The sequence below is a fragment of the Gobio gobio genome (assembly GCF_949357685.1).
Source record: "Gobio gobio genome assembly, chromosome: 14".
Classification (NCBI taxonomy): domain Eukaryota; kingdom Metazoa; phylum Chordata; class Actinopteri; order Cypriniformes; family Gobionidae; genus Gobio; species Gobio gobio.
The window spans coordinates 6,166,757-6,193,764 of NC_137107.1; the positions used below are offsets into that span (position 1 = coordinate 6,166,757).

At 40.1% G+C, this 27,008-nt stretch overlaps 1 protein-coding gene across 2 annotated transcripts in view; it reads left to right on the plus strand.

Moving 5' to 3' along the window:
• The window catches only part of LOC307137541 (RNA-binding protein 27-like), a 52,656-nt gene extending 37,805 nt beyond the window's left edge, over nt 1-14,851 (plus strand). For both annotated transcript variants that reach the window (XM_079835251.1, XM_079835252.1), the window contains exons 9-15: nt 911-1,064; nt 6,190-6,393; nt 7,938-8,069; nt 12,290-12,415; nt 12,540-12,614; nt 14,328-14,530; nt 14,672-14,851. In XM_079835251.1, coding sequence (XP_079691377.1) covers nt 911-1,064; nt 6,190-6,393; nt 7,938-8,069; nt 12,290-12,415; nt 12,540-12,614; nt 14,328-14,530; nt 14,672-14,705 — 928 coding nt within the window. In that variant the 3' untranslated portion in view covers nt 14,706-14,851. The remainder of the gene's footprint in view (nt 1-910; nt 1,065-6,189; nt 6,394-7,937; nt 8,070-12,289; nt 12,416-12,539; nt 12,615-14,327; nt 14,531-14,671) is intronic.
• Nucleotides 14,852-27,008: the final 12,157 nt, after the last annotated feature.

The following is a 27,008-nucleotide window of genomic DNA, read 5'->3' on the forward strand; positions in this document are numbered from 1 at the left end:
CATAAACTACGATGGAAATGCATAAAGTCCCGCTTGTTCACTTCGAACCGGAAGACGCTCCCACTTTTGACGCAAGGCTTCATGGGATGTAGGAAACTTGTGGATAGTGTATGGAATGGTTTTTACAGAAAATTTGCGCTGGGGAAAAGGGAAACTGTTTAGATGAAGTCATGCAGGTAGTGTGAAAATGGACTTTACATGTTACAGTGCGAACTGGGGGTGAGTACGACATATCATTCATTACAAGCAAAATATGTAGGCTTCCATCGCAAAATGAAAGCACTTTTTAACCGAACAATTTAACATCCCTGAGAAGAATGTCCCGACGTCGATTTCAACGTCTCTCCTACAAAAGAAAATATATAAATTCAACAATAACTAATAATAAATGAACATCTCAAAATTGTAGGCAATATAGGCCTATGAAATGAACGAAAACCGTTTACTTACTTGGCAAAATCAGCTTTTTCCAAACTATTTTAAATATCCAAGCAAGAAAAGAATGTCACTGACTGATGACGGTTTCAATACCGAACGTCTTTCCTCCAAAATCCAACCCCAAAGGCTGAATCACTGCAGGCTGTATACGGGGGGGTCAATAAGATTAAGATGAAGTAAAGCGAAGATATGCTGTTCTGAAAGGATGTCGGGAACGTGATGTTAAATGAAAAAAATCATATTTACTGAATTTGATTTATTATAAATGTAATTTTGGATAATTGTGCTATTTAGTACATTTTAATCTTAAATGTTTGTATTGTTAAATGTTTATTAATAATTATTCATTTTAATTGCATTGTTTTTAGTGTCTATTACTTAATATTGATCTCTTGGAACACAAAGGAAACTACAATGATTCAGGTGGATGTCCTGATTGAGAGGTGTAAAGGGTGTCTTTTCTGTTTTACAGGCAAAATTTAAATAACCAGCATAAACCCACCTTCCCGAAAAAGATTCATTACGTCAAAACTAAACTAGAGGTCCGCAAAATCCCCCGGGAGCTCAACAATATCACTAAACTCATTGAGCACTTCAGCAAGTTTGGAACCATAGTCAACATTCAGGTAAACATTCTGTATAGATTAGAAAACATTTCAGAAACATGTTTACGTGGAATATTTTGTAATGTGTCACCTGAAAGTACAGTGCATCCGGAAAGTATTCACAACGCTTCACTTTTTCCACATTTTGTTGTGTTACAGCCTTATTCCAAAATGGATTACATTTATTTTGTTTCTCAAAATTCTACAAAGAATACCCCATAATGACAACGTGAAAGAAGTTTGTTTGAAATATTTGCAAATTAATTAAAGTATAATGCAAATAAGTATTCACAGCCTTTGCCATGACACTCAAAATTGAGCTCAGGTGCTCCTGTTTCCACGGATCATCCTTGAGATGTTTCTACAGCTCGACTGGAGTCCACCTGTGGTAAATTCAGTTGATTGGACATGATTTGGAAAGGCACACACCTGTCTATATAAGGTCACACTCTTAACAGTGCATGTCAGAGCACAAACCAAGCCATGAAGTCCAAGGAATTGTCTGTAGAGTAGACCTTTGAGACAGGATTGTATCGAGGCACAGATCTGGGGAAGGGTACAGAACAATTTCTGCAGCATTGAAGGTGCCAGTGAGCACAGTGGCCTCCATCATCCGTAAATGGAAGAAGTTTGGAACCACCAGGACTCTTCCTAGAGCTGTACACCCAGACAAACTGAGCGATCAGAAGAAGGGCGTAAGTCAGGGAGGTGACAAAGAACCCGATTGCGTTTCTCTGTGGAGAGAGGAGAACCTTCCAGAAGAACAACCATCTCTGCAGCACTCCACCAATCAGACCTGTATGGTAGAGTGGCCAGACGAAAGCCACTCCTCAGTAAAAGGCACATGCTTGGAGTTTGCGAAAAAGCACCTGAAGGACAAAATTCTCCGGTCTAATGAAACAAAGAATGGCATGTGTCATGTCTGGAGGAAACCAGTCACCGCTCATCACCTGGCCGATCCCATCCCTACAGCGAAGCATAGTTGTGGCAGCATCATGATGTGGGGGTGTTTTTCAGCAGCAGGAACTGGGAGACTAGTCAGGATCGAGGGAAAGATGAATGCTGCAATGTACAGAGACATCATTGATGAATACCTGCTCCAGAGCGATCTGGTTCATCTTCCAACAGGACAACGACCCTAAGCACACAGCTAAGATTACAAAGTAGTGGCTACGGGACAACTCTGTGAATGTCCTTGAGTGGCCCAGCCAGAGCCCAAACCTGAACCTGATTGAACATCTCTGGAGATCTGAAAATGGCTGTGCACCGACGCTCCTCATCTAACCTGATGGAGCTTAAGAGGTCCTGCAAAGAAGAATGGGAGAAAGTGTGCCAAGCTTGTAGCATCATACTCAAAAATACGTGTGGCTGTAATTGGTGCCAAAGGTGCAAAGTATAGAGCAAAGGCTGTGAATATTAACGTACATGTGAATTATTTTTTTGTTTTTTTTATAAATTTGCGAAGATTTCAAACAAACTTTTCATGCTGTCATTATGGGGTATTGTTTGTAGAATTTTGAGGGGAAATAATGAATTTAATCCATTTTGGAATAAGGCTGTAACATAAAATGTGGAAAAAGTGAAGCGCTGTGAATACTTTCCGGATGCACTGTATTCTAGATTTTTTTTTTTTTATGTCCAGTTGAAATGTTTTATATAATTATTTTCTATTTTATGGATTGTGATATTGACCTTGTGTTTGGCATGTAAATAGTTTGATGCTAAAATGCTGATAAAAATGTAATAAACAAACAAACACTATAGATTAGATTACGAACAACATATTTGCTCAACCATTTTAACCCTCTCGAGTCTGCGGTCGCGCCGGCGTGATTGGCTCTCTTTTTTTCCTATCAGTGCCAAAGAGACTCAAATACCGTAAATCCTCTAATATTGGCCTGTATTCCATTAGCGGCCGGGTCTCCAACATTGGCCGGTCTCGCTGTCACCGAAGGTAAATAAAGGCCGGTCTCTAATAGCGGCCGGGGCTATTATTAGAACCAACGTTTTTCTGGGCAGGCCTCAACATTATGCTTGCTTGTGATAGTAACATGCAAGTACCACAGGGTACTGGTCATGTCAATCACCCAGACATCCCAAGTCTCCCGCATATTTATAGCGGCTCCCTGATGCCCGCAAATTAGTAAAATTCTCCCGCAATCTAGAGCGAGCGAGCAAGAGCGCGCATGCGAGACACAAACTGTGCACGCGCGCACGGCAGAGAGGGAGAGAGAGCGAGAAACCTTACGTGTGTGTGCTAGTGTGCACCTAATGAAGCGCATGTAAGACGGAGAGCGTCCTGATTGGCTTGTTTCGGTAAGTCAACCAATCAATTGTCAGTGTGGGCGGGCTTTTATCTCTTCTCCCGAACCGAATTAATCAGTTCAGTGTATTTAGAAACTGGAGTGCCATGGCAGAGGGAGAGTGCCCCAAAAAACGAAAGTATAAAGTATAAACATAATGACAATCTTGCACGCTCTACAGTTTGTAACTAACATGTTATGGTTGAGTTAAACAAGTTTCATTTCATGTGCATATTTTTCAGGTCGGCTAGTTGCCAAGGCTTCATGAAAACAACAAACTCGTTAGACCTGTTTAAAGTTGCAATGAAATATAAATAAAAGCAGTTTACATAAATAGTATAAGCAGCTTATGTAAATAGTAAAAGTGATCTACATAATTTTAGGAGAGATACCTCCCTGAAATGACTTTTTTCAGGTTGGGATGTCTGATCACCTCACTCTTGACTCGCACGTGAGACTTCAGTCACCGGGTCCGGTAGGCTAACGTTTACGGCGCGATGATGAGAACAGACGCGCAGCGGTCAGCGGAACATGAGGAGGACGAAGAGGAGCTGTACAATAATTAATTTGTTGTAGAGGCTGGCGCGAGTGATGAGGAGTTTACAGGGAGAGATGAAAAGGAGGAGGAAACTGAGGAGGACGAGGATTAAACAGAATTGGAGGATTTTTTTTTTTATAACTTCAAACCAAACGAGACAGGAATGGTTAAACTTTGGAGCGGTAAGGTGTCTGTTGCCTTTTGTTATGAATCAATAACCTAATTATCACCGTGTATGGTTAAGTGTTTACAATGCACTACCGGTAGCCTATGTTTGCTACGTTTTTGTTACCATATTTCTACACTGGAATTTAGCCTGAATTACCGGTATTTGTTGTTAATGTTCTGTATGCATACCGTAATGTTATGGTAACTGTACGTTTTCAATAAATGAACCTAGTATTTTATAGGTTGAAATAGACGCAAAATCAAATTTTTAGTCATTCTACTGGTAGTTTGATTTGCTCAAATAGAAATTGAGGCCTGCCTCTAATTCTGGCCTCCTTCCAATAAAGGCCTGGACCGCGATGCGCTTGAGTAAAATAAAGGCCCGGGCCTATATTAGAGGATTTACGGTAACTCTGTCGTTTTTTTTATCATTCAGGCAAGTGTTATACATCATTATAATCTGTTAAGTTTCTTTTTTTTGTGTACAGTCACAATAAAAACAAAAATGTTTTGCTTTTTGCAAAATAAAGAAAACAAACATGATGTGCGATCTGCAGCCTCTCTGTCAAAGACGTTCATTCAGATAGTCTTCAGAAAAGGAACTCTAGCTTAGTGAATTCTTGTCTCACAAACATGAGACATATGTTTAAAGAAACGTTGAAATGTCAGGTTTTAAACAATGTAAACCAAATCGAAAACAAATATTCTGTGTTTATGTAATCTGGTTGAAAAGAGAGTGATGTCAGTCTTTTGCGAGCCACTTCATTACCCTCTAATGGGACCACGCCCACACAGAGCGCGCTCTTTCAGATTCAAATACTGATGATCTCCGCATCAACGCCCACACATCAACTCATACAAACACATCTAGTGAAGCGATGTAACGTTACTTCAACTACATCGTTTTGATACGCGTTGAGCTATAATTCTCCTCATGAAAAGCTGTTAATTTGTGACAGATTCAGGGCTGATTGTAAGGTAGGCTTTATTCTGATAGTATCTGTGAATATTAAACGCAAAAAGACATTAAATGTCATACACGCAAGACTGTTTAGACAAGATTTATTTGGCCTGTTTTGGACAGATTATAATGTGTTTATTGTAAAAGAGCCTAGTGTCATATCAATAAAGCTTTTATTCGCAAATGTCTGCTCAGATGCTATAAATATAGTACCAGTCAAATGCATTTTCTTATTGATGTTTAAATATTATAGCCTAATGTTATTTTTTAAATGTAATATCAGTTTGTTTTATCGAGTTAATATCGAGTTTTGTTTTGGATAAAGTTAATTGCTTTCTTTAAAGTGAATTTCGTTTTGTATCTTAATTTTAATTATTTATTATTACATTTTTAGCGAGACTACTTAATTTTTTTTTCTTTTTTTAATTTCTTGTTTCTAGTGTAAATATTTAAACATTCTTAAATCAAGATGCATTTACTAGATAAGTACAATTTTCAACTACATAAGAAGAGCATGTTTTTGCTCTCTCAGTCAGGTATGAAGCTCATTCATTATGCAGCTCATTATGCAGGCTATTATGTTCTGTTGTTACCTCAGGTGTTATATCATCATTATTCATCAGATATCACACCTCCTTGCGTACGAGCTTTGTGAAGAAAAACTCTTACAAATTTTAAATCAGTGTATTTGTGTATCAGTGTTTTATGTGAATGAGTCGGCTCAATGTTTCTCGCATCAGTTTAAAGCAAAAACTCTTGGCAAATACACACATTATTCAAAATTCTTGTGGACACGTATCTATTGTGCGTTTTGAGGCCTTAATTCTAAAACAATTTTTTTTTAGTTTTTTCAAAAATCATGCATAAACATTTTTCTCTCAAAAATACAAGCATGTACATACATGTTGCTTAGATATTATGGTAGCCCAGTTTGAGCTGAATACAGTGTAATTACACTTTTGCCATTAATGTGTTTTATAAGCAACTGAAAAAAAATCACAAATGTCAGAGCATGTCAAAACTTCTAAAGGGCCCCAAAACAGCTCAGACTCCTAGGGGTTAAATTGTATATGTCATGTTATTCTTTTGTTATACAGGCCAACGATTGTAGTTGTAGTGATTGATTGAGTGCTGATTGTGAAGTAAAAACCGCTTGCTTTATTGTCACTTCCACAGGTGTTGTTTGGAGGCGACCCAGAGGCGGCATTGATCCAATATACAGCTAATGATGAGGCTCAGAGGGCCATCTCTAGCTCAGAAGCCGTTCTGAATAACCGCTTCATCAGAGTCCACTGGCATAAAGAGGCCACATCCAGCACACAGCAGCAAGGACCCAGTCAGAACACAAACCCTGGCCAACAACAGCCCACAACACACAAGGTCTGGAGTGTCTGATGCGATTGATGCTATTTCATTGTGTTGCTCTTCTAAAATTTACCTCCCTGCCCTACTATTGATAGTTCTCCCCATAGAAAAGTTAAGAGATTGTTCACTAGGCCTGTCAAGATAAAAAAATTTGCTGGACGATAAATTGGCCAAAAATTATTGCGATAAACAATAATATTGTCGTTCTGAGACCCTTTTCATCTAAAATAATGATAATGGAATAATAATGCAGGTACACCTTTTCAAAGATCAATAAACTTTTATTTCTAAAGACTATTTAACACTGAAAATGGAAAGCATTTTAAATATCCACAATAAATGAACAAAACAAAAAAAGCAATGGACTCTCAGTCTGTTAACAAAAAAATGCACTTGAATAAACAGCTGGAAAACTGCTGCAGATGATTGTGTTTTAGGTAGTGCTGGTAATCGATTAAATAAAGTAACTAATTACATTTTTTTTTCTGTAATTAATCACGATTAATACGTTTTTAATGTTTTGATATTGTAATAATTTCAGTTACTCTCCAAATTAATGTAGAAACAGTATATTTTAATTATGAATGAAGGCCAGTATCACTGATGTCTCTATGAAACATTAATGACGTTACATTACAGTATAACTGAAAGCTCCCAATTTCAACATTTATTAGGCTTTAAAAAAAAAAAAAAACTTTTAATTTAAGTGAACTTAAAACAATCTTTACATAAATCCATTATAATAAATGTTATTTTTACCTGTGCCTTCCCTGTTAGACATATACAGAAATGTAATAGTTATCAAACATCTTTCTTAACTGCATAAATAATAAGTGAAATCTAGATTAATCATCATTAAAGCTACAATTTTCTCTGTTCCCGTTGTTCTTTGATGAACATTAATGACAGGCATCATCAGTGCTCCTGTCACTTTAAGAACAGCTGCTGATGAACATGATGTGGATCTCACGTGTTGTCCCGTGCATCTAATTTCCTCACAACTCGTTATTTAACTAATTTAAGACGTTATTGAACTCATTTAAGACTTCTAATATGAGAAAACTCAAAATTCTCTGTGTTGTTGTTATTGTTTGTTCATGAGCAAAAGAGAACTCGATGTGAGCAGGAGACTGACGCCAGTCTGTCTGTGCGTCGAGTGTGTGTGTGTCAGAGAGTCCCTCGATTAGCTGACATAAGACGCAGCCACACAGACAGGACATTGACACACACACACACACACACACACACACAGGACATTGACATACAGCGCATTCTCTTGTGTCTTGTCGCGCTTGGAAGCATCTACATGTATAAGAGCGTGATCATATAATGTAACGCTCTGCAAAAATGCATATAAAAACGGACGCTGGAAATTATCGCAGCCGGAAAAATTATCAAGCTAATTTTTTTTATTGTGCGATTAATTGATTTATTGACTATCGCGACAGGCCTATTGTTCACTCAAAAATGATTGATAATATCCTTACCATGACTGTTCATCCATGGATGAGACTATAATTCGTCAACATAACTTTGACAAAATTTAGTTTTGTGCGCAGGTCATTAATAAGCAGCCCCCTGCAGCATCTTACGTGCTGAATAAGAGCTTCCCCAAACACCAGACCGCCACAGGAGCCACGGGCATCATGGGCAGCACTGAGCCGACCAGCCCGAGCCAAGAACCATCAGTGGTAAAGAAAACGCATCAATGATTGCACACATCTATTCAGAGTTTTTGTTCTGCATTAGATATTGCGATATGAAAATAATTTCACCAGATGATTTGAATAGCTCTATTTAGGGATGCACCGAATATTCGGCCACCGAAAATTTTCGGCCGAAAATGGCCCAAAAGTGCATTTTCGGTTTTCGGCCGAAAGACTTTTATCACCGAAACAACACGGCCGAAATGTTGTGATGACGCAAACAGAAACCGCGACCAGCACGTGCTTGTCTGAAGCAACATGTCCGCGGTGTGGAGTCTGTGGACGTATTTCAGTATATCTGAAAAACACCCACGTCTGCTCCATGCACAAGCACTGACAGCGAGAGCTCATGTTCTCGATGAGAAGAGGACCAGACTTCACTGTGAACCCGAACGGTTTCTGAATGCAATCTTTAACAGTGGGCATGTTTTAAGCGCGGAACACACTTCAATCTGGCGGCGGCGCGCGCGCGCGAACGCAATCATCTGTGAGCGCGATCGATCATCTCTTCCTTAAGAATAACCATGAATGAACATCTAAGGTGTGTTGAGGATACATTACAACTTACTGTCACGTATCATATGTGGTGTAATCGCTAAATCAGTGTCTCAACGGCGGAAAGACCTCACTATAACTGCTGTAAACTAAACAGTCATGTAGCATCACATTTACCTCAGGCACCTCAGTGTCCACATCTGTTAGTTCACTAGAGAAATAAACTCTTTCACTAAATATATGACCTATATTAGCCGTTATATTCATTATATTCTACTTAACCTGTTAATGATATATTGATTATTTCATGTATGTTTAAATAAAATGACAGACACTGTGTATAAATGATTATATTTCAACAACGAATCGGATAAAAAACTATTTTATAATTAGATTTAGAAGTTATTGCAAAAACTGCCTTATGTGAAGTTTACATGTTTGTGTACTATGTTATTTGAGTGTTGATTATTAGACCTAAAAATACATAGCAACTGAATTTAGGCTAATAGTTTGGGCTCTGTTGTTAACCTTTAATATTAATGTGCAAGTAAGGGCTCCCTATATAGTTTAGAGCAATATATTCAATAAACTTTTAGTTATAATTTAATTCATTTAAGGACAGATACTTTTTTTTCAGTAAACCAATAAAAATAAATAAAAAGCCATTTTGTAAAACTGCTGTACCGAACCGTCAGTTTTGTGTACCGCTACACCCCTATTCTACAGTTAACATATGGGCTATGGCAGTCTTTGCTTTGATACACTATTATGTTGAAGGCCTACAGAGAAAATAAATGTATCTTTAAGCAGTTGCACTTGTTCTGAATGCACTTTCTTGTAGTAGTCCTACAGAGACAAATTTTAAATGCACTAGACCTAAATGCACTTTGTTTTTATGAGAGAACATTTAATTTTATAACCTTTCTGTAGGCCTGTACATTATTATTTAATGTACAAATGAGTGGGGTCAAGTTAAACATTTTAGTTTGAATTTTATTTTATACTGTGCATTGTTGCAATGTGCTAAATAAATATTGGCATAATTTGTAATTGATTTATTCTTTGAAACTTTAATATTAATTTATGTAATTGCAATGCCTTGATTTTAGTAAAGTTAGTGCACAGTCATAGCCATAAATGCAATGGTACTAATAATTGGCATAATTTCTTTCGGTGTTTCGGTTTTCGGCTTTCGGCCTTGGTTTCCTCTTTTTCGGTTTTCGGTTTCGGCCAGGAATTTTCATTTCGGTGCATCCCTAGCTCTATTTATAAAGAATTAAAGCTACACTGTGTGATATTTTCCCCCATCTAGTGGTGAAAAGGTATATGACCATCCAGTGAATATTAGTTTCTGTTCCTCTCAATTCCGATTTCGTTTTAACTCCTACGGTGGCTGATTTAGTCCAAGATTAACATGGCTTCCAGTTCGACCTCGTCCACATTCGTCACGGTGCCATCGAGTGTTAAAACACGAAAGGCGAAGCTTGAATTTACGGGTATGTCCCTCTTTGGCTAATGTACTTTCAAGATGGAGGAGCAACATGGCGACCCACATTCGAACCTTCACCCGTATGTATTTTCAATGGCATATTATAAACTTACGAGAATACTTTATTACTTGAAAGAAGTAAATATACATTAATGAGCACATATATTTTTTGAAAGAACTAAGTGTTTTTAGCTAAGAATAAACTAAAAAAGTTACACAGTGTAGCTTTAAGAATTCTAGGGTGATTTTAGTAGGGTAGTGCATCTGCATAGAAAATAATAAACAAATTACAAGCATAGATAAATACAATATAACAAAGATGTAAAATAACACCGCATAGTCTTCACTGTATAAATTACATTTAATTAATTAATGCAATTTATCTTTGTTAAAGCTACAAAAGTGATTTTCTATTTCTCTTTTGTTTGATTAAATTGGTGACACGAACAGCTGTGGGTTTATTAGGCTGCTAACAATGCATGGATCCAATATTATGATACGCATCCATTTTCTTTCTCTAATCGTGTTAGCATCATGTTAACAACATGCTGATCGTGTTAGCATCATGCTAAAATCATGCTAATCGTGTTAGCATCATGCTAACAACATGCAAATCGTGTTAACATGATGCTAGCAACATGCTAATCGTGTTAGTATAATGCTAAAAAATGCTAATCATGTTAACAATTAGTTAAAAACATGTTAACAACATGTTAATCGTGTTAGCATCATGCTAGCCAAATGCTAACAGTGTTTTTTTGCACTGCAACTTCGGCATTCTACTCCTCCGGCACCGTTTGTCGTAGAACCATGAATGAGGTGTCAAATTGTACAGCTTATTGAGGAGATGTGTGCTATATCTTTTCTAAGCGATCGGGTGTACGATGTGTGTTTTCGGCGGGCGAAAAATCGTCCCAATTGAGTCCCCATTTACTTAACATAGAGAAGAGGTTTGTGTTATCATATCTCCGCCTCAGAACATCACAGAGACTTGGGGCTGGTCTCATTTGAATCGGCCTGTCAAGCAGACAATAAGTAGTGATATAAAAACTTCATAGCCACGCCCTAGCAGCCACTTACAGCACCCTGGCAACCATATATCAACATTAACGAGCCATATCTCAGCACCAGAGCATTGTAGAAATACAGAGTTGGGCTCTTTTGACTCAAACTGGCCAATAGTCTTTAAATATCACCTCATAAACTGTATAGCCACACCCTAGCAACCATTTAGAGCACCCTAGTAACCATACAAACACGTACAGTCATGAGGGGGGGCTCTTTTGACTCAGACTGGGCAATAGTCTTTAAATATTACCTCATAAACTGTATAGACACACCATAGCAACCATTTACAGTAACCTAGCAACCGTATTGCAACATAAAGAAGCCATATCTCAGCTCCAGAACATCGTACAGACATGGGGGTGGGCTCTTTTGTCTCGGGTGACTAACCAGTCCACACAACCTAGCATCCGGTACACACAACCTAGCATCCGAGTGGATTTTTTTTTTGCCACGGCAAGCACTACTCACATTTTCTTTCTCAATTGTTTACAACACATAGCCAACTGTGTTTAAGATGATACTCGCAAGGATGTAATTTTGTCTTAATTTTGCATTCACGTGTCCGTTCAAACTCTAAAAAAAAGAGAAAGAGAACTGAATTCGGTGTTCCAGTGCTGTCTTCGTGGCTCTGTGTGCGTGCACAGAAAACAGTGCGCAAGTTTCTTGCTCTTGATGTTTAAAAACACATGCAAGTGATAAACTTTCACTCTATGATGGTTAAACTTTGCAATTAATCCGCAAATTACATGCGTCCTGCGATCTGACTATTGCGGATGCATGCAGCGGGATATCGATGCAAAAAGGATATATCGTGCAGCCCTAATTCACAGAAAATATTTATGAGCAATATCACACTTGCATGATATGGCTCTGTATCAGCACAGCTATGATTAAGCCATATCGCACGACTACGAGTGTGATCTGGTGTTTATTCAACAGTTCGACGGCACAAGTGTGTAAATAAACAACAACGGAGTGTCTTTAAAAACACTCTATTGTGCGGAACTACTTCCTTCCGCCACAGATTCAATTTAATCTCAAGTTTACAGTTTAACAGTTGAGCCCAAACCGCTGTGTGTGTCTATATTAAAAACACATAAACATGTAATGTATGTTCAAAATGAAAATCGTTTGAATTTCTCTGTTAAACAAGGGCTTGACGCCACATTCGAGTTTACAGAAGGGTCCGTTCTCACGCACGGTGTCGAAAACCGCATCAAAGTCGTTAGGAAAAACGGGCAAAGTGCTGGAAGCTCAGGAGGTTCTGAAAAAGAAGCAGGTCAGTATTTCCTTTCTCCTCCTCACCGCTGTAAGCTGATAGCAGCAGATCCACCTACTAGGATTGCACAGTCTGGAATGTACTTATGAGTGAGCTAACATGACCTCTGACCTCTGGACTTCAGGAGGTGTTGAAACTACAGCAAGACATGAGGAAGAAGAAACAAGAAATGCTTGAAAAGCAGATCGACTGTCAGAAGGTATGAAGGATTACTTAAGTAAAACAAAATAAATATACAGTATGTACCACCAGGTTAAAGTTTGGACACATACACATTTTTTATTATTTTGGTATTACTGTAAATTCTATTTTTTTACATTTTAGAGTATTTGTGAAGTCATAGTTTATGTAATAGTGATCGAATGATGCATCACCAAGGCTGATATTTAGCTGTTTTTTTCTGTTTGGCCGATAAGGGGAGAAGCCAGTCAGTTGAGTTTGTGGCAAAACCTCTTACAGTGCTTGTATATTGTTGTCTTTCAATACATATGATAAATCGTTCTCAGAAAGTAGAACTGAAGTGAAGTTGAATGAGTTAAAACATTTCAAAATGCAGCTGTAGACAATTTTTCCAATCATGAATTTTGTCATTGAGGATTTCTTAAAAATACAGGGCAAAAATCTTATCTTGTTCTCGTGAACCCAATTTCGGGTCTCGTCTCGTGAGCTGTGACTCGTCACACCCCTAATATATAATCAACTTGTACATTATGTACATTATGTTTTATAACAAATGCCAGCAGAGGGTGCCAATTGCCTAGGGATTGTTACACTTAAAGCTGGGCATTCACTGAGATTGGGGGGGGGGACCTTTGTAGCAGGATCCACCTCTGCTATTATTTTAATGGGTTTGCCATAGTGGATTCGTGTACCCCGCTTGGAAAGGGGCGATCGGCTAGGGGGTGCTGTTTTTCTTCTCGCCTCGACCCCCCCCGAGGCGGGCGGAAAAATTTGGCGGCCCTGTGACCTTGTCCAGGGGTCAAAAGCTCAAAGGGAACAAGCACAAGTTGTTAATTTTTTGGGGAATATTTATGCAGATTTTTTTTTTAAGGCGCTTCCCAGAATCCGAGCAATTCGGCTCTTTGACACGTCGTGCCCGAGTGCCCCACGTGCCAGCATTCGACGACCCTAGCGATTCGGGGCTCTTTGGTACGAACGAGAGCTGAAGAACACAAAGACATCCCACTTCCCAATTACGTAGTGGGCGCCAAATAACTGGTCCATGGACACTGCCATTTCTATGTAAATTAAGCACTCAAATGACTTGGAAGTTACATGAACGTGTTCGGTTCATTGTGCCAAGTACAGTAGAGGTGTTTTAATGTGTAAAAAATTTATATTAAATGTTAAATATCATCTATAAACACTGTGTCCGTGGACCAGTTAATTGGCGGCCACTACAGAAATGGGACGTGGTACGTCTTTGTGTTTCCAGCTCCCGTTCGGCTCTGGAAGGTACTAGGGCCACCAGACATGCAGTCCTGTCTTCTTCTCGGTGCCCTCTATTGGAATCCAGAGTTTGGAGAAGATTGGAGAAAAAATATTATTTAAAAAAAATAATCATAAAAAAAATGCATCTGAATTCTAGGAAAGATTATCACATGGTGAAGTACACCGATCTGATAGGGGGCACTGAGACGTAGACATGAGCGCAAGTCTGGTGGCCCTAGAGCCTTCCAGATAACTGGTCCATGGACACTGCCATTTCTAGAAGCTCAGGACTCTGTATTCCTTTGACACCAAGTTTGATCCGATGCGCCGTCCGCTGATTGGTGGGCCTTTTCCTCGATCTAATTTCACACTCGTTTGACATGAAGTTGGAACCCGTAGGCTATAAAAGACCTCTGTCCCAACAATCTTTTTCACTCACTTACATTTCACGTTCTGCACTTTTGTTTTCATAATTTAAAAGATGATGGGAGACAGTCAATCTACAGTGGAGGAGGGGCAGGAGCCGGGGCAGGAGGTGCAGCCCGTCTGCGATAACCCCAACTGCCGGGCAGAGGTGGACGAACTCCGCCAGCTGGTGGACAGTCTTATAGAGACTTTAGACGTAATGAATCAACGCTACACCCTGCTGTGGAGGAGCCAGCTCTCCCGGCGGACCGGCACAAGGTATCCCAATCTACAACATCTTCACGGCTGACCGCTTCTACGCCATTCATTTGGATGCAAAGCAGGCGGCCGTCGTTGTTTAACCGTTTGTGTGCGTATTTGCTGACTCTTTTTTTTTTTTCTCTTTCTCGTTCTTTTCAGAAGTGACCCAGTCCAGAAAAAAGGAAGTTCCTGATCTCCCTTTCATGGTGCTGTCGCCAATCCCTCTGGATCTTGGCAAAGCGGCAGAGGAAAGCCACCCAGTTCTTTTCATTTTCAATCTGTTCACCGTGTTCATAATGTTGTCTGTTCCATGTGTTCATAATAAATGTTTGAAAGGTTCATACTCTTATGTCTTTTCTTGGCTGCAAAACAAATGTCTTATACACATTTAATTTGAAAAGAATGTTAACAAATTAATTGTAAAAAAAAAAATGAAAATGAATTCTTGGAAACTGTTGCATGATTTCTGGGAAAGATTATCACATATGGTAAAGTACACCGATCTGATAGGAGGCGCTGAGACGTAGACATGAGCGCTGGTTTGGTGGCCCTAGAGCTTTCCAGAGCTGAACGGGAGCCAAAACACAAAGACGTCCCACTTCCCATTTCCGAAGTGGCCCCTAAATAACTAGTCCACGGACACTGTCATTTTTATGCAAATTAAGTGCTCAAACGACTTGAAAGTTAAATGAACATGTTCAGTTGAGTGTGCTAAGTACAGTAGAGGTGTTTTAGTGTATAATAAATGTGAAATATCATCTATAAACACTGTCCGTGGACCAGTTATCTGGCGGGTCTAAATAAATGTGAAATGGGACGGCTTTGTGTTTCCAGCGGCCGTTCGGAGCAGAAGGCGCCAAATCACTTGAAAGTTAGATGACTACGTTCGGTTGAGTGTGCCCAGTACAGTAGATGTGTTTTCATCAATAAAAACTGTGATATGGCATCTATAAACACTGTGTCCGTGGACCAGTTATCTGGCGGCTCTAAATAAATGTGAAAAGGGACGTCTTTTAGTTTTTTCAAACTCTGCTGCACTGTGCTTCACTGAAACCTGGCTGAGTGAAGCCATACCAGACAACGCACTATATCTGCTGGGTTTCCAGCTGTTCCGAGCGGATCGCATCGCGGAACTAACAGGGAAAACAAGAGGTGGTGGATTGTGTTTCTACATTAACGAAAGTTGGTGTTCAGATGTAACAATGCTGAAGATGATGTGCTCTCCAAATCTAGAGGCGCACTTCATAAACTGTAAACCTTTCTACTCTCCGCGGGAGTTTTCCTCGTTCATTCTCGTGACTGTTTACATCCCTCCAGAAGCGTGTGTGAACGTGGCGCTACAACAGCTGGCTGAACACATAGCTGAGATTGAACAAAGGTATCCAGACTCTCTTTTAATCATTCGTGGGGATTTTAACAGAGCAAATCTCTCCTGTGAACTGACGAAATACAGACAGCACGTTACATGTCCCACCAGAGACAGTAATATACTGGACTGCTGTTACACAACAATAAAGAATAGTTAATAGTTTCGATGTACTTTTCCTTACTGAAACCTGGCTTAAGCCAAATGATTATTTCGGTCTAAATGAGTCTACTCCGCCAGGATACTGTTATAAGCATGAGCCCCGTCTGATTGGTCGTGGCGGCGGTGTTGCAACAATCTATAGAGATATTCTTAATGTTACTCATAAAACAGGTCACAGGTTTAATTCGTTTGAAGTACTAGTGCTAAATGTTACGCTCTTAAATGTAAGAAAGAAATCCGTATTATCTCTAGCCTTGGCTACTGTGTATAGACCTCCAGGGCCCTATGCTGATTTCTTAAAAGAGTTTGCAGACTTTCTCTCAGATCTATTGGTCAACGTCGATAAAGCATTAATTGTTGGAGATTTTAACATACACGTAGATAACACAAATGATGCATTAGGGGCTGCATTTACAGATCTATTAAACTCCTTTGGGGTTAAGCAAAACGTCACTGGTCCCACTCATCGTCTTAATCACACACTAGATTTAATTATATCACATGGAACCAACCCAACCGATATAGATATTATACTGCAAAGTGATGATGTCACTGACCATTACATGGTAACTTGCATGCTGCGTACTGCTGAAATCTGTCATGTTGCGCCACGTTATCGACCAGGCAGAACAATCATTCCAACCACTATAGATAGATTCTCAAATACCTTACCTGATCTGTCTCAGCTGCTCAGTGAACCCAAACAAACAGATGAACTAGAGGAAATGACTAGCAGTATGAGCACGATTTTATCTAGCACATTAGAAATTGTTGCACCAATTAGATTAAAAAAGGTTAGAGAGAAACCTAAAGCACTATGGTACAACAGTGCTACACATGTTATCAAGAGAGAAACTCGTAACTTAGAGCGTAAATGGAAACAAACAAATTTAGAGGTCTTTAGAATCGCGTGGAAAGATAGTATGTCACGTTATAAAAAGGCCCTAAAAGCAGCCAGGGCTGAGCATCTCCGCAAAATAATAGAAAATAATCAAAATAACCCAAGGTTTTTATTTAACACCGTGGCTAGACTAACAAATAAACAAACATCGCCTGAGCAAAATATTCCGTTACAGTTTAGTAGTAATGATTTTATGAATTTCTTCACTGAGAAAATAGAAAGCATCAGAAACAAAATTGTAAATGTACAATCTTTAATGATGTCTTATGATTCAACCGCAACTATCGCCCGTCAAGAACTACTACACCGCTTTACAACTATAGGACAGGAAGAGCTAAATAAACTTATCATTGCGTCTAAACCAACAACATGTTTATTAGATCCAATACCCACTAAACTACTGAAAGAGTTGTTACCTGTAGTGGAAGAGCCTCTTCTCAATATTATTAACTCGTCTTTATCTTTAGGTCATGTTCCAAGAATATTCAAGTTGGCAGTCATAAAACCTCTCATTAAGAAGCCACAATTAGATCATAATAACCTAGCAAATTACAGACCAATTTCAAATCTTCCATTTATGTCTAAAATACTAGAAAAAGTTGTGTCCGCTCAATTGTGCGCTTTCTTGCAAGAAAATGATATCTATGAAAAATTTCAATCAGGATTCAGGCCGCATCATAGCACAGAAACTGCACTCGTTAAAATCACAAATGATTTACTTCTAGCTTCTGACCAAGGCTGTATCTCAATACTAGTTCTACTCGATCTTAGTGCTGCGTTTGATACTATAGATCATAAACTACTCTTAGATCGACTTCAAAATTATACTGGTGTTCAGGGACAGGCATTAAACTGGTTTAGATCGTACTTATCAGACCGCTACCATTTTGTCTGTCTAAATGGGGAAAAATCAAAGATGACGTCAGTAGACTATGGGGTGCCGCAAGGATCCGTGTTAGGCCCTCTGCTATTCTCAATATATATGCTGCCACTTGGTAATATTATAAGAAAACATGGACTTAATTTCCACTGTTATGCTGATGACACTCAATTATATATTTCATCACGACCGGATGAAAACGCTAAATTATCTAAACTGACAGCGTGTGTTGAAGATATTAAATACTGGATGACGTGTAATTTTCTGCTATTAAATTCAGATAAAACGGAGGTGTTACTTATTGGTCCAAAAAACTCCCCAAAAAACCTCTCGCAATACAATTTTACCTTGGAAGGATGTCCTGTCACTTTATCCACTACAGTAAAAGACCTGGGTGTTATATTAGACCGCAACCTGACATTCGAAAATCATATTTCATATGTTACAAGAACGGCATTTTTCCATCTTAGAAACATTGCTAAGCTACGTAACATGCTGTCTATTTCTGATGCAGAAAACTTAGTTCATGCATTCATGACCTCGAGATTAGATTACTGTAATGCTTTATTAGCTGGTTGTCCTGCATCCTCAATAAACAAACTACAGTTAGTCCAAAACGCAGCTGCTAGAGTTCTTACTAGGTCAAGAAAATATGATCATATAACACCAATTTTATCATCTCTACACTTGGTTACCTGTGAAGTTCCGTATCAATTACAAAGTATTGCTACTGACCTATAAAGCCCTAAATGGTTTAGCTCCAGTGTATTTAACGGATCTTCTATCGCCCTACAATCCATCGCGCTCTTTAAGATCACTAAACTCGAGGCTTCTGGTCATTCCTAGGATATCTAAGTCCACTAAAGGAGGGAGGGCATTTTCACATTTAGCTCCTAAACTCTGGAATAGTCTTCCTGATATTGTTCGAGGTTCAGACTCGCTGTCCCAGTTTAAAACTAGATTAAAGACGCATCTCTTTAGCCAAGCATTCACATTATAATTATCTTTTTATACTACAGTTAAATCGGATCAAAAGCATTAATATAATATTCTGAACAGCAGCTACGCTAATCATTTCCCATCTGCTTTTCTGTTGTTATCTCGGGACACTAGTCCCAAGGTAAATAGTTCATCAGCTCCAGTTTGTATCCAGCCCCTCATGGAGACTTCAGATGCCCCAACACCTGTGATGAGACGACTCGACGCCTGTGAAGAGACGACTCAACGCCAGCGTTGTTATGGCCTAAATTAATACACGATTGATTAACTTTTTCGAACATTATTCTTTAACATTGTCTTTCTAACATTTTTACTGTACATCTATGAAATGCACTTTCTGTAAAGCTGATTTGAAACAATGTGTATTGTGAAAAGCGCTATACAAATAAATTTGAATTGAATTGAATTGAATTGAATTAAAGAAAGCATATCACTCTGTCCCACACGCAGCTTTGGGGCTCTCTGATCACTGTGTGGTTCATCTTATACCGACCTACAGGCAGAAACTGAAATCAGCTAAACCGGTAATAAGGACTGTAAAAAGATGGACTAATGAAGCAGAGCTGGACTTGCAAGCCTGCTTCGATTGCACTGATTGGACTATTTTTGAAGCTGCTACCACTGATCTGGACGAGCTCACAGATACTGTAACATCATACATCAGTTTCTGTATGCATTCCTACCAGGACATTCTTATCATTCACTAATCATAAACCATGGTTTACTGGGAAACTCAAACAGCTCCGTCATGCCAAAGAGGATGCTTACAGAAGTGGGGACAAAGTCTTGTATAACCAGGCCAAAAACAGACTGACAAAGGAGATTTCAGCTACTCAGAAACCAGTTTTCAGCCAACGACCCTGCCTCAGTCTGGACAGGCCTGAGAAACACAAGTCACCATCCCCCCGATCTGTAGAGAATCAACAACTGGCTGAGGATCTGAATGCATTCTACTGCAGGTTTGAAAAGCCCAGTCTCACACCACACACCCGCTCTGATCTGCACTTCACACGTCCCCCATCACCTCCTGCAACCGCCATCCAATCTGAGCTTAAGGTCTGTGTGGAAACTAGGAAAGCTTCAGGCCCAGACAGCATCTCATCTGCCTGTTTGAAAGTCTGCGCTGACCAACTGGCCCCAGTCTTTACGCAGATCTTCAACAGATCATTGGAGCAGTGTGAAGTTCCCTGTTGCTTCAAACGCTCCACTATCATTCCCGTCCCCAAAAAAACCCAAATCACTGGACTTAATGACTACAGACCTGTCGCTCTCACGTCTGTGGTCACTCATGAAGTCGTTTGAAAGACTGGTTCTGGCCCACCTGAAGGACATCACTGGACCCTTGCTGGATCCTCTTCAATTTGCCTACAGAGCAAACAGGTCTGTGGATGATGCAGTCAACATGGGAGAGCATTATATCCTGCAACATCTCGACAGACCTGGGACTTATGCAAGGATCTTATTTGTGGACTTCAGTTCGGCCTTCAACAATACCATCATGCCTGATCTTCTCTCAGCTAAACTGACCCAGCTCTCCATGCCATCCTCAATCTGTCAGTGGATCTCCAGCTTCCTGACAGACTGAAAACAGCTCGTGAGACTGGGGAAACTCACACTACCATCACTGGCGTCCCCCAGGAGTGCGTTCTCTCCCCACTGCTCTTCTCCCTGTACACCAATGACTGCACTTCTAAAGACCCACGCTCAAAACGGTGGAGATGATAGTGGACATCAGGAAGAACAGACCAGCTCTCCCCCCACTCACCATCATGAACAGCACTGTGGAAGCAGTGGAGTCATTCAGGTTCCTGGGCACCACCATCTCTCAGGACCTGAAGTGGGACAATCGCATTGACTCCATTGTGAAAAAGGCCCAGCAGAGACTGTACTTCCTTCGTCAGCTGAGGAAGTTCAAACTCCCACAGGAGCTGCTGATTCAGTTCTACTCGGCTGTCATTGAGTCTGTTTTATGCACTTCCATCACTGTCGGGTTTGGTTCAGTTACCAAATCTGACATCAGGAGACTACAACGCACAATCCGGACTGCGGAGAGGATTATTGGTGCCTCCCTGCCAACCCTCCAGGACCTGTACTCTTCCAGAGTGAGGAAGAGAGCAGGGAAAATCATCACAGACTCCGCTCACCCTGGACACCGCCTGTTTGAACTGTTACCATCAGGACGGCGACTCCGATCACTGGCCACTAGAACATCTAGGCACAGGAACAGTTTCTTCCCACAGGCCATTTCCCTCTTGAACAGTTAAAATACACCCCCCCCCCCCCCCCCCCCCATATAATTTCTGTCTCATTCTGTGATGTGAAGCCTGTCAGATTACAAAAGTAGCTTATTTCAAACACTCGATTAAATGTTCTCTTTTGTTGGACAACAGGTTTGTAAACGCTTCTCATTACAAGTTTGGAAAGAGGTTGATGCTTTTTTCTAATGCACATTGAGGGGGCTTTAACACTGGGTGCGTTTGCTGTGGTCATGTCCAAACGCGATTGTTCCCGGCGTCCCCCGCAGCTCTGGTCTGGTTTCACACTCAACTTGATTCTATCGAACCCTGGTGCACTTGTTCATCTTACGTCATCAAAATTGTGCACGGCGGATGATAGAAAACACACTGCCGTAAATATATTGTGTTTTTATTAATTTGGTGCTATTATGCGCAGCTGAGTAAACGACTCTTGGGTTTACTGTATGTGCGTCGCATGAAGTTCATTTGTTGCCCTGATTGCACGCATATGTGCGAATACACGCTTATCCAAGGTAAATCATCAACACCATCATCCCTTACATGTGTTTTATTGAACTAAATATTCAATATGCTAAACTAATATGCTGAAACACATATGCAGGTTGCGTTTCTTCCTGAACAAGTGCGCACCCGAGTCCGTGTTGCTTTCACATTCACGTGAATCGCGGGACAGTTCGAGGTCCACCTCCTTCAGATAGTCTCGCGTACCCCGGTGCACACCGAGCCCGCGATTGACAGCTTTTACATTAGCAATTTTTCATGCAAACCGTGCCGCTTTTCGAACTAAAATGCCAATGACTCCATCTCACAGTGCATGCAGAGATAGAGCAGCGTTTATTGCGAACAGATCGCCCTGAACAGTGCTGCGCATCATCTACACATATATTTATTTATTTAAAAAATATAAGCGATTTTCTTAATTTCACAAAGACAAATCTCGATTTTGGTTTAATTTCAGTCAATCGTGCAGCCCTAGATTAACCTCACACGAGCACAAAACAAATTCTGCCTTCACTCAAACAAGCTCTGTCTCGCATGCTAAACTGTAGGCTATTGCACGCGTGCTACTGGGGTAAAAATATTCATCGCACAGACCGATTTTTTTGTAGCACGTGCAACATATATGTCGCACTGTACAGCCCTGCTTACAGCAGAGTAAACACTAAACACACTTGTTGTCATCAGAGAATCCGGCCAATCGTGGAACAGCTGTGTCGTCATCAGAGCTCAATGGTTAGTTCACCTGAAAGATTCACTCAAAATGCGGATTCATTCAGAAATGAAACACCGCTGTGTGTTGCTCTGAGACGCACAACAGTTCTGCTGTGACTTTATAGGTAATATTTTAATTGGCAAAACTGAGCAAAAAGACACTTCTGTGTCTAAAATATAACACAATATTAACTTCTTATTTATTGAACTATTGTATAAAATCAATATCACGTTTGCAGTCTTGCTATTCAGGACAAAACCGCACTCGTGTGATTCTCATTGCTCATGTGATATTTCTTAATTTTTAAAAAAAATTACTCACGACTTAAGCCACTCAAAGTTTTGTTTCTTTATTCTTGTAACAAACTCTATGCAATGCAATGCAATATAATGAATGACATTAATAATAAAAACACATCTTAACACTTATTCTCTGATGATGTCGCTAAGTTACAATAAATAACATCTTTTGATTGATCAGAATATCAAACTATTTACATGAAAATGATCCGAACATGAACTTTGATCACTTAGACGCCTTTGGGCAACACTTTTTCTCATGAGTCAGTAGATAAGAGGAGTGGCTGAAACTCTTCCCACATGAAGAGCACTAGTGCGGCTTCTCTCCAGTGTGAACTCTCTCATGAGCTTTCAATGTTCCTGACTGAGAGAAACTCTTCCCACAATGTGAGCACTTGTACGGTTTCTCTCCAGTGTGAACTCTCTGGTGTCTTTTTAAGTGTCCTGATGTACTGAAGGTCTTCTCACAGTCAAAGCACATATAAGGTCTCACACCAGTATGAATGCGCTCATGCACTTTTAAAGTGGTCAGTTGTGAAAAACTCTTTCCACAAAAAGAACAAACGTGAGGCTTTACACCAGTATGAACTTTAAGGTGTTTTCTTAATTCTGATGCCACAACAAATGTTTTCTCACACTGATCACAGCTGAATGATCTCACTCCAGAGTGACGGCGCAGATGATCATCGAGAGAGCTTTTGTGAGTGAAACTCTTTCCACACTGAGAGCATGTGAACGGTTTCTCTCCAGTGTGAATCCTCATGTGCACATTTAGGTGTCCTTTATATGTGAAACTCGTTCCACACTGAGAGCAGGTGAAAGATTCTTTGACTCCAGATTTTCCAGCTTGTTTCTGTGTGAAATTCTCTTCAGTCTTTGAAGCGACTGTGTTTCTATCTTCATTTGTGAGATGATGAGGTTTCTGCTGTTTGTCTTCATTCACTTCCACCGGGTCTAAAATCAACATATTCAATAAAAGAGGAACAAATGAGAAACAAAAAGAAATATGGTTCAATCTCAATTTAGCACAAATCCAGTTTACTACTGAGTCTGATAAACTCAGCAAAAAAGAAACATCCCCTTTTCAGGATACTGTATTTAAAAGATAATTTTGTAAAATCCAGCTTTACAGATCCTTATTGGACAGTGTTTAACCACTTACACCCCTGAAGGCATTTTTTAAATTTCACATCTACGTGACATGCTTAAAAGTAAAGGCTTGTAGCTCTACAAAAAACAAAACAAGAAATATACAAGTGCATGGTCTCATTTGATAGAAAACCTTTCAAATTTTGAAAAAATATATATGTTGATCATGTTTGGAAGTTCTTATGTTACATCACTGCTGAGAAACCCTCAGAAAAAGTGATGCAATTTATTGATTTGTTTGGTTATTATTGATTGACATGCTGACTAGTATAAAGTCTTTATCAAGTTTGGACTTTGCAAAATCATGTTAACTACATCTGAGCCAAATTTTGGGTTGATATCTCACAGCAATCAAAAGTTATGGCATTTGGAACCAAGGTAGCCTTTTTCCAAAAGTCCAAAAACCTCTATAAACGAGATCTGAGTGTTTTACTGAACAGAAGAACTACTTACATGTGTAAACGCCACAGTATTTTTTTTATTTTTATAATTACATAAAATAAGTAACAAGTGATAAGATCCTGGTCGATGAGTGATGATTCTTCAGCACATTTTCAGCGTGTTCTCCTATTCTACAGTGCACGGTAAATCAAGACCTGTCAGGGAGATCAGCCCAATCCAAGAGCGTCCAGCGTTAAGAGAGTGTCCGATTGCTCTCTACACATCGTCCCTGCCCACTTTACATTTGACCATTTTAATAGGATAGACAGTTGAATAGGAATCCAACCTCGTTATACTCAGGGCTCTGAACCGGTTAAAGGAACGAAAATGAAAACCGGAAACAAACTAAATTTTAAGAGGAGCAAAAACGAAAACGAAATCAAAATCAATTTGAATCGTTCTGAACAGAAAAGTTAATTTGAAAAGACCATTAACCGGTTAATAACGTTATTTTATCGTTCTCTTTAATATTTTAATTTGGCAGTGACCAATAATGAATAGAGTAGTACAGCATGTGACGTTGACGGATCAAGCGTGAGTGAAATACACCATCATCTATGAATCTACCGGTAACGCAAGTCAGTACCGGTAACGCAAGTCAGCCAGAGCGCGTATTTTCATGCCTCAAGTACATTTCTTTCTTTCTGAGGTCTACAATGAAAGCGCAGGTATTGGAGGACATTCTTTTCGTATGTTTAAATAAGTACGGACTTTAAGCTCAAATAGTCTGATTTAGGCTAGTTTATGGATTCCGTTTAAGCCTATCCAAGTAGGCTACTAGCATCTATCAAACATTTTTCCTATAGTCTTTCAGATTGCCAATACAGGACAGGTCAATGTTTCCTATATAGACGGTTGATGCTTCGTATTAAATGGTACGTTATATTGCATTAAATGATCAAGCTTTATTAGCTGACTGAATTTGATTATGTGATGCAAGGACGTGTTGCGCAGTGTTTGCTTTGAAATTACCAGTTGACAGTAAATTAAAAGAGCAATGGTTATCCAGTTTATTTATTCTTTATTCATGCAATTTTTAAAACAAGTCGTGTTGGAAAAAAAGTTATGTACAAAGAATGTTATCACTCTTCTGAAAAGAATAGGCATATAGAGGGCCACTTTCCGCTCCATTAAAACAGGTCAATATTTGTCCCGCTGTTTATGCTTTGTAATTAATGCATGTATTTCTGTTGTGGTTTTAAAAATGTTATGAAATAAATATTCAAGTTTAATTATCATGCGTTATATTATTATTGCGTGAAAATAAGTCTTTACTTATACATATTTGTTTAAAGTATAGGCTAAATTAAAATAACGTTATTAACCAGTATTTTTTCAAATCAAACCGTTTTCGGAACAGTAATGTTTATTGAGGAACGCAAAAACGGAAACGCTAAAATATCGATTCTGCTCGGAGTGAACCGATTGATATTTTTTTCCGTTTTTAAGCCCTGGTTATACTTAAATATATTTGCTTCTTCTTAGCCTAAGTGTTCCTGCAACTGAGTATTCTCGTCTCCGGCGTGATGACTCAGATCTTTCGAATATTCCAATCTAATATGACCCCTGACCTGTAAAGTTGCCAGAACAATAATCATATGCTGTTTGTAAATTGGCCAGAGGAGAACGTCTCGGTTACGGATGTAACCCTCGTTCCCTGAGGAGGGAACGGAGACGTAACGTTAGTGACTAACGAATGGGGGGTTTCGCTTAGAAGCCTATCATCTTCGAGCTTAGAGAAAACGCCCAATGGCGTGCCAATGCCATGGGCATGCGGAATTTGCATACGTGACTCCGCCTCACTGCGTGAGTATATAGGGAAGTACGTGGCAATATCGCATTATGTTACCTGCTTGAGGAGCCAAACTGAACTCCGCGTTCCAGGTAGCACAGCTGATGTGGCAAAGGGACGTTACGTCTCCGTTCCCTCCTCAGGGAACGAGGGTTACATCCGTAACCGAGACGTTCCCTTTCGTTCAGTCACTACGACGTGACGTTAGTGACTAACGAATGGGGGTCCCAATAAAATCACGCCACTCAGCTGTCTTCCAGTGCCCTGCGTAAGTGCGAGTACCCTGTCGTAAGACTAGTACGGACGAAGGACTCCCACTTAACACAGGATTACCAAGGTACACTGGGAAGCATATCCCAGTGAGGGAATGCCAAGATGCCTACCCGTGGGGAGGACTTAAGAGACACATATGACCCGATTAGGAGCTGCATATGGAGATCTCTAGGGTACCAGCCGAAGGTGGATTTTTAACCCTAGGGTTGGCGGGGGACACGCCAAGGGAAGAAACCCTCTCACTGCGGAGGCTTACGGTGAAATACACGTGTGGGGGTCGCCGGAGGGGAACCATGCACACGGGGCACCTGGCCGGAGACGAGGGTCTGGGCTCGCTTAGAGGGCAGACACACAGGTATCGGCGTAGGCAGTGCTGGAGGAACTCAGGGCTCTCTGGGAGCTCACCTGAGGGAAAAAATTGCACGTATCCAGTCCGAGGAGTGGAGTGGCGAGCAAGCGAAGACACCAGAGCCTGGTCCATTACCGGCCCCTCGGGGGGGCGAGTACATAGTTGGACACTGGCTCCACTCGGAGATTATAGAATCTGGCAAATGTGTTAGGTGTCGCCCAGCCTGCAGCTCTGCAGATGTCTGTTAGCGAGGCGCCATGCGCTAAAGCCCAAGAGGAGGCAACACTCCGAGTGGAGTGTGCCCTCACACCAAGGGGACATGGTCGACCTTGCTGCTGGTAAGCCAAAACAATGGTGTCCACTATCCAGTGAGACAACCTTTGCTTTGAGAGAGCACTTCCCTTCCGCTCTCCA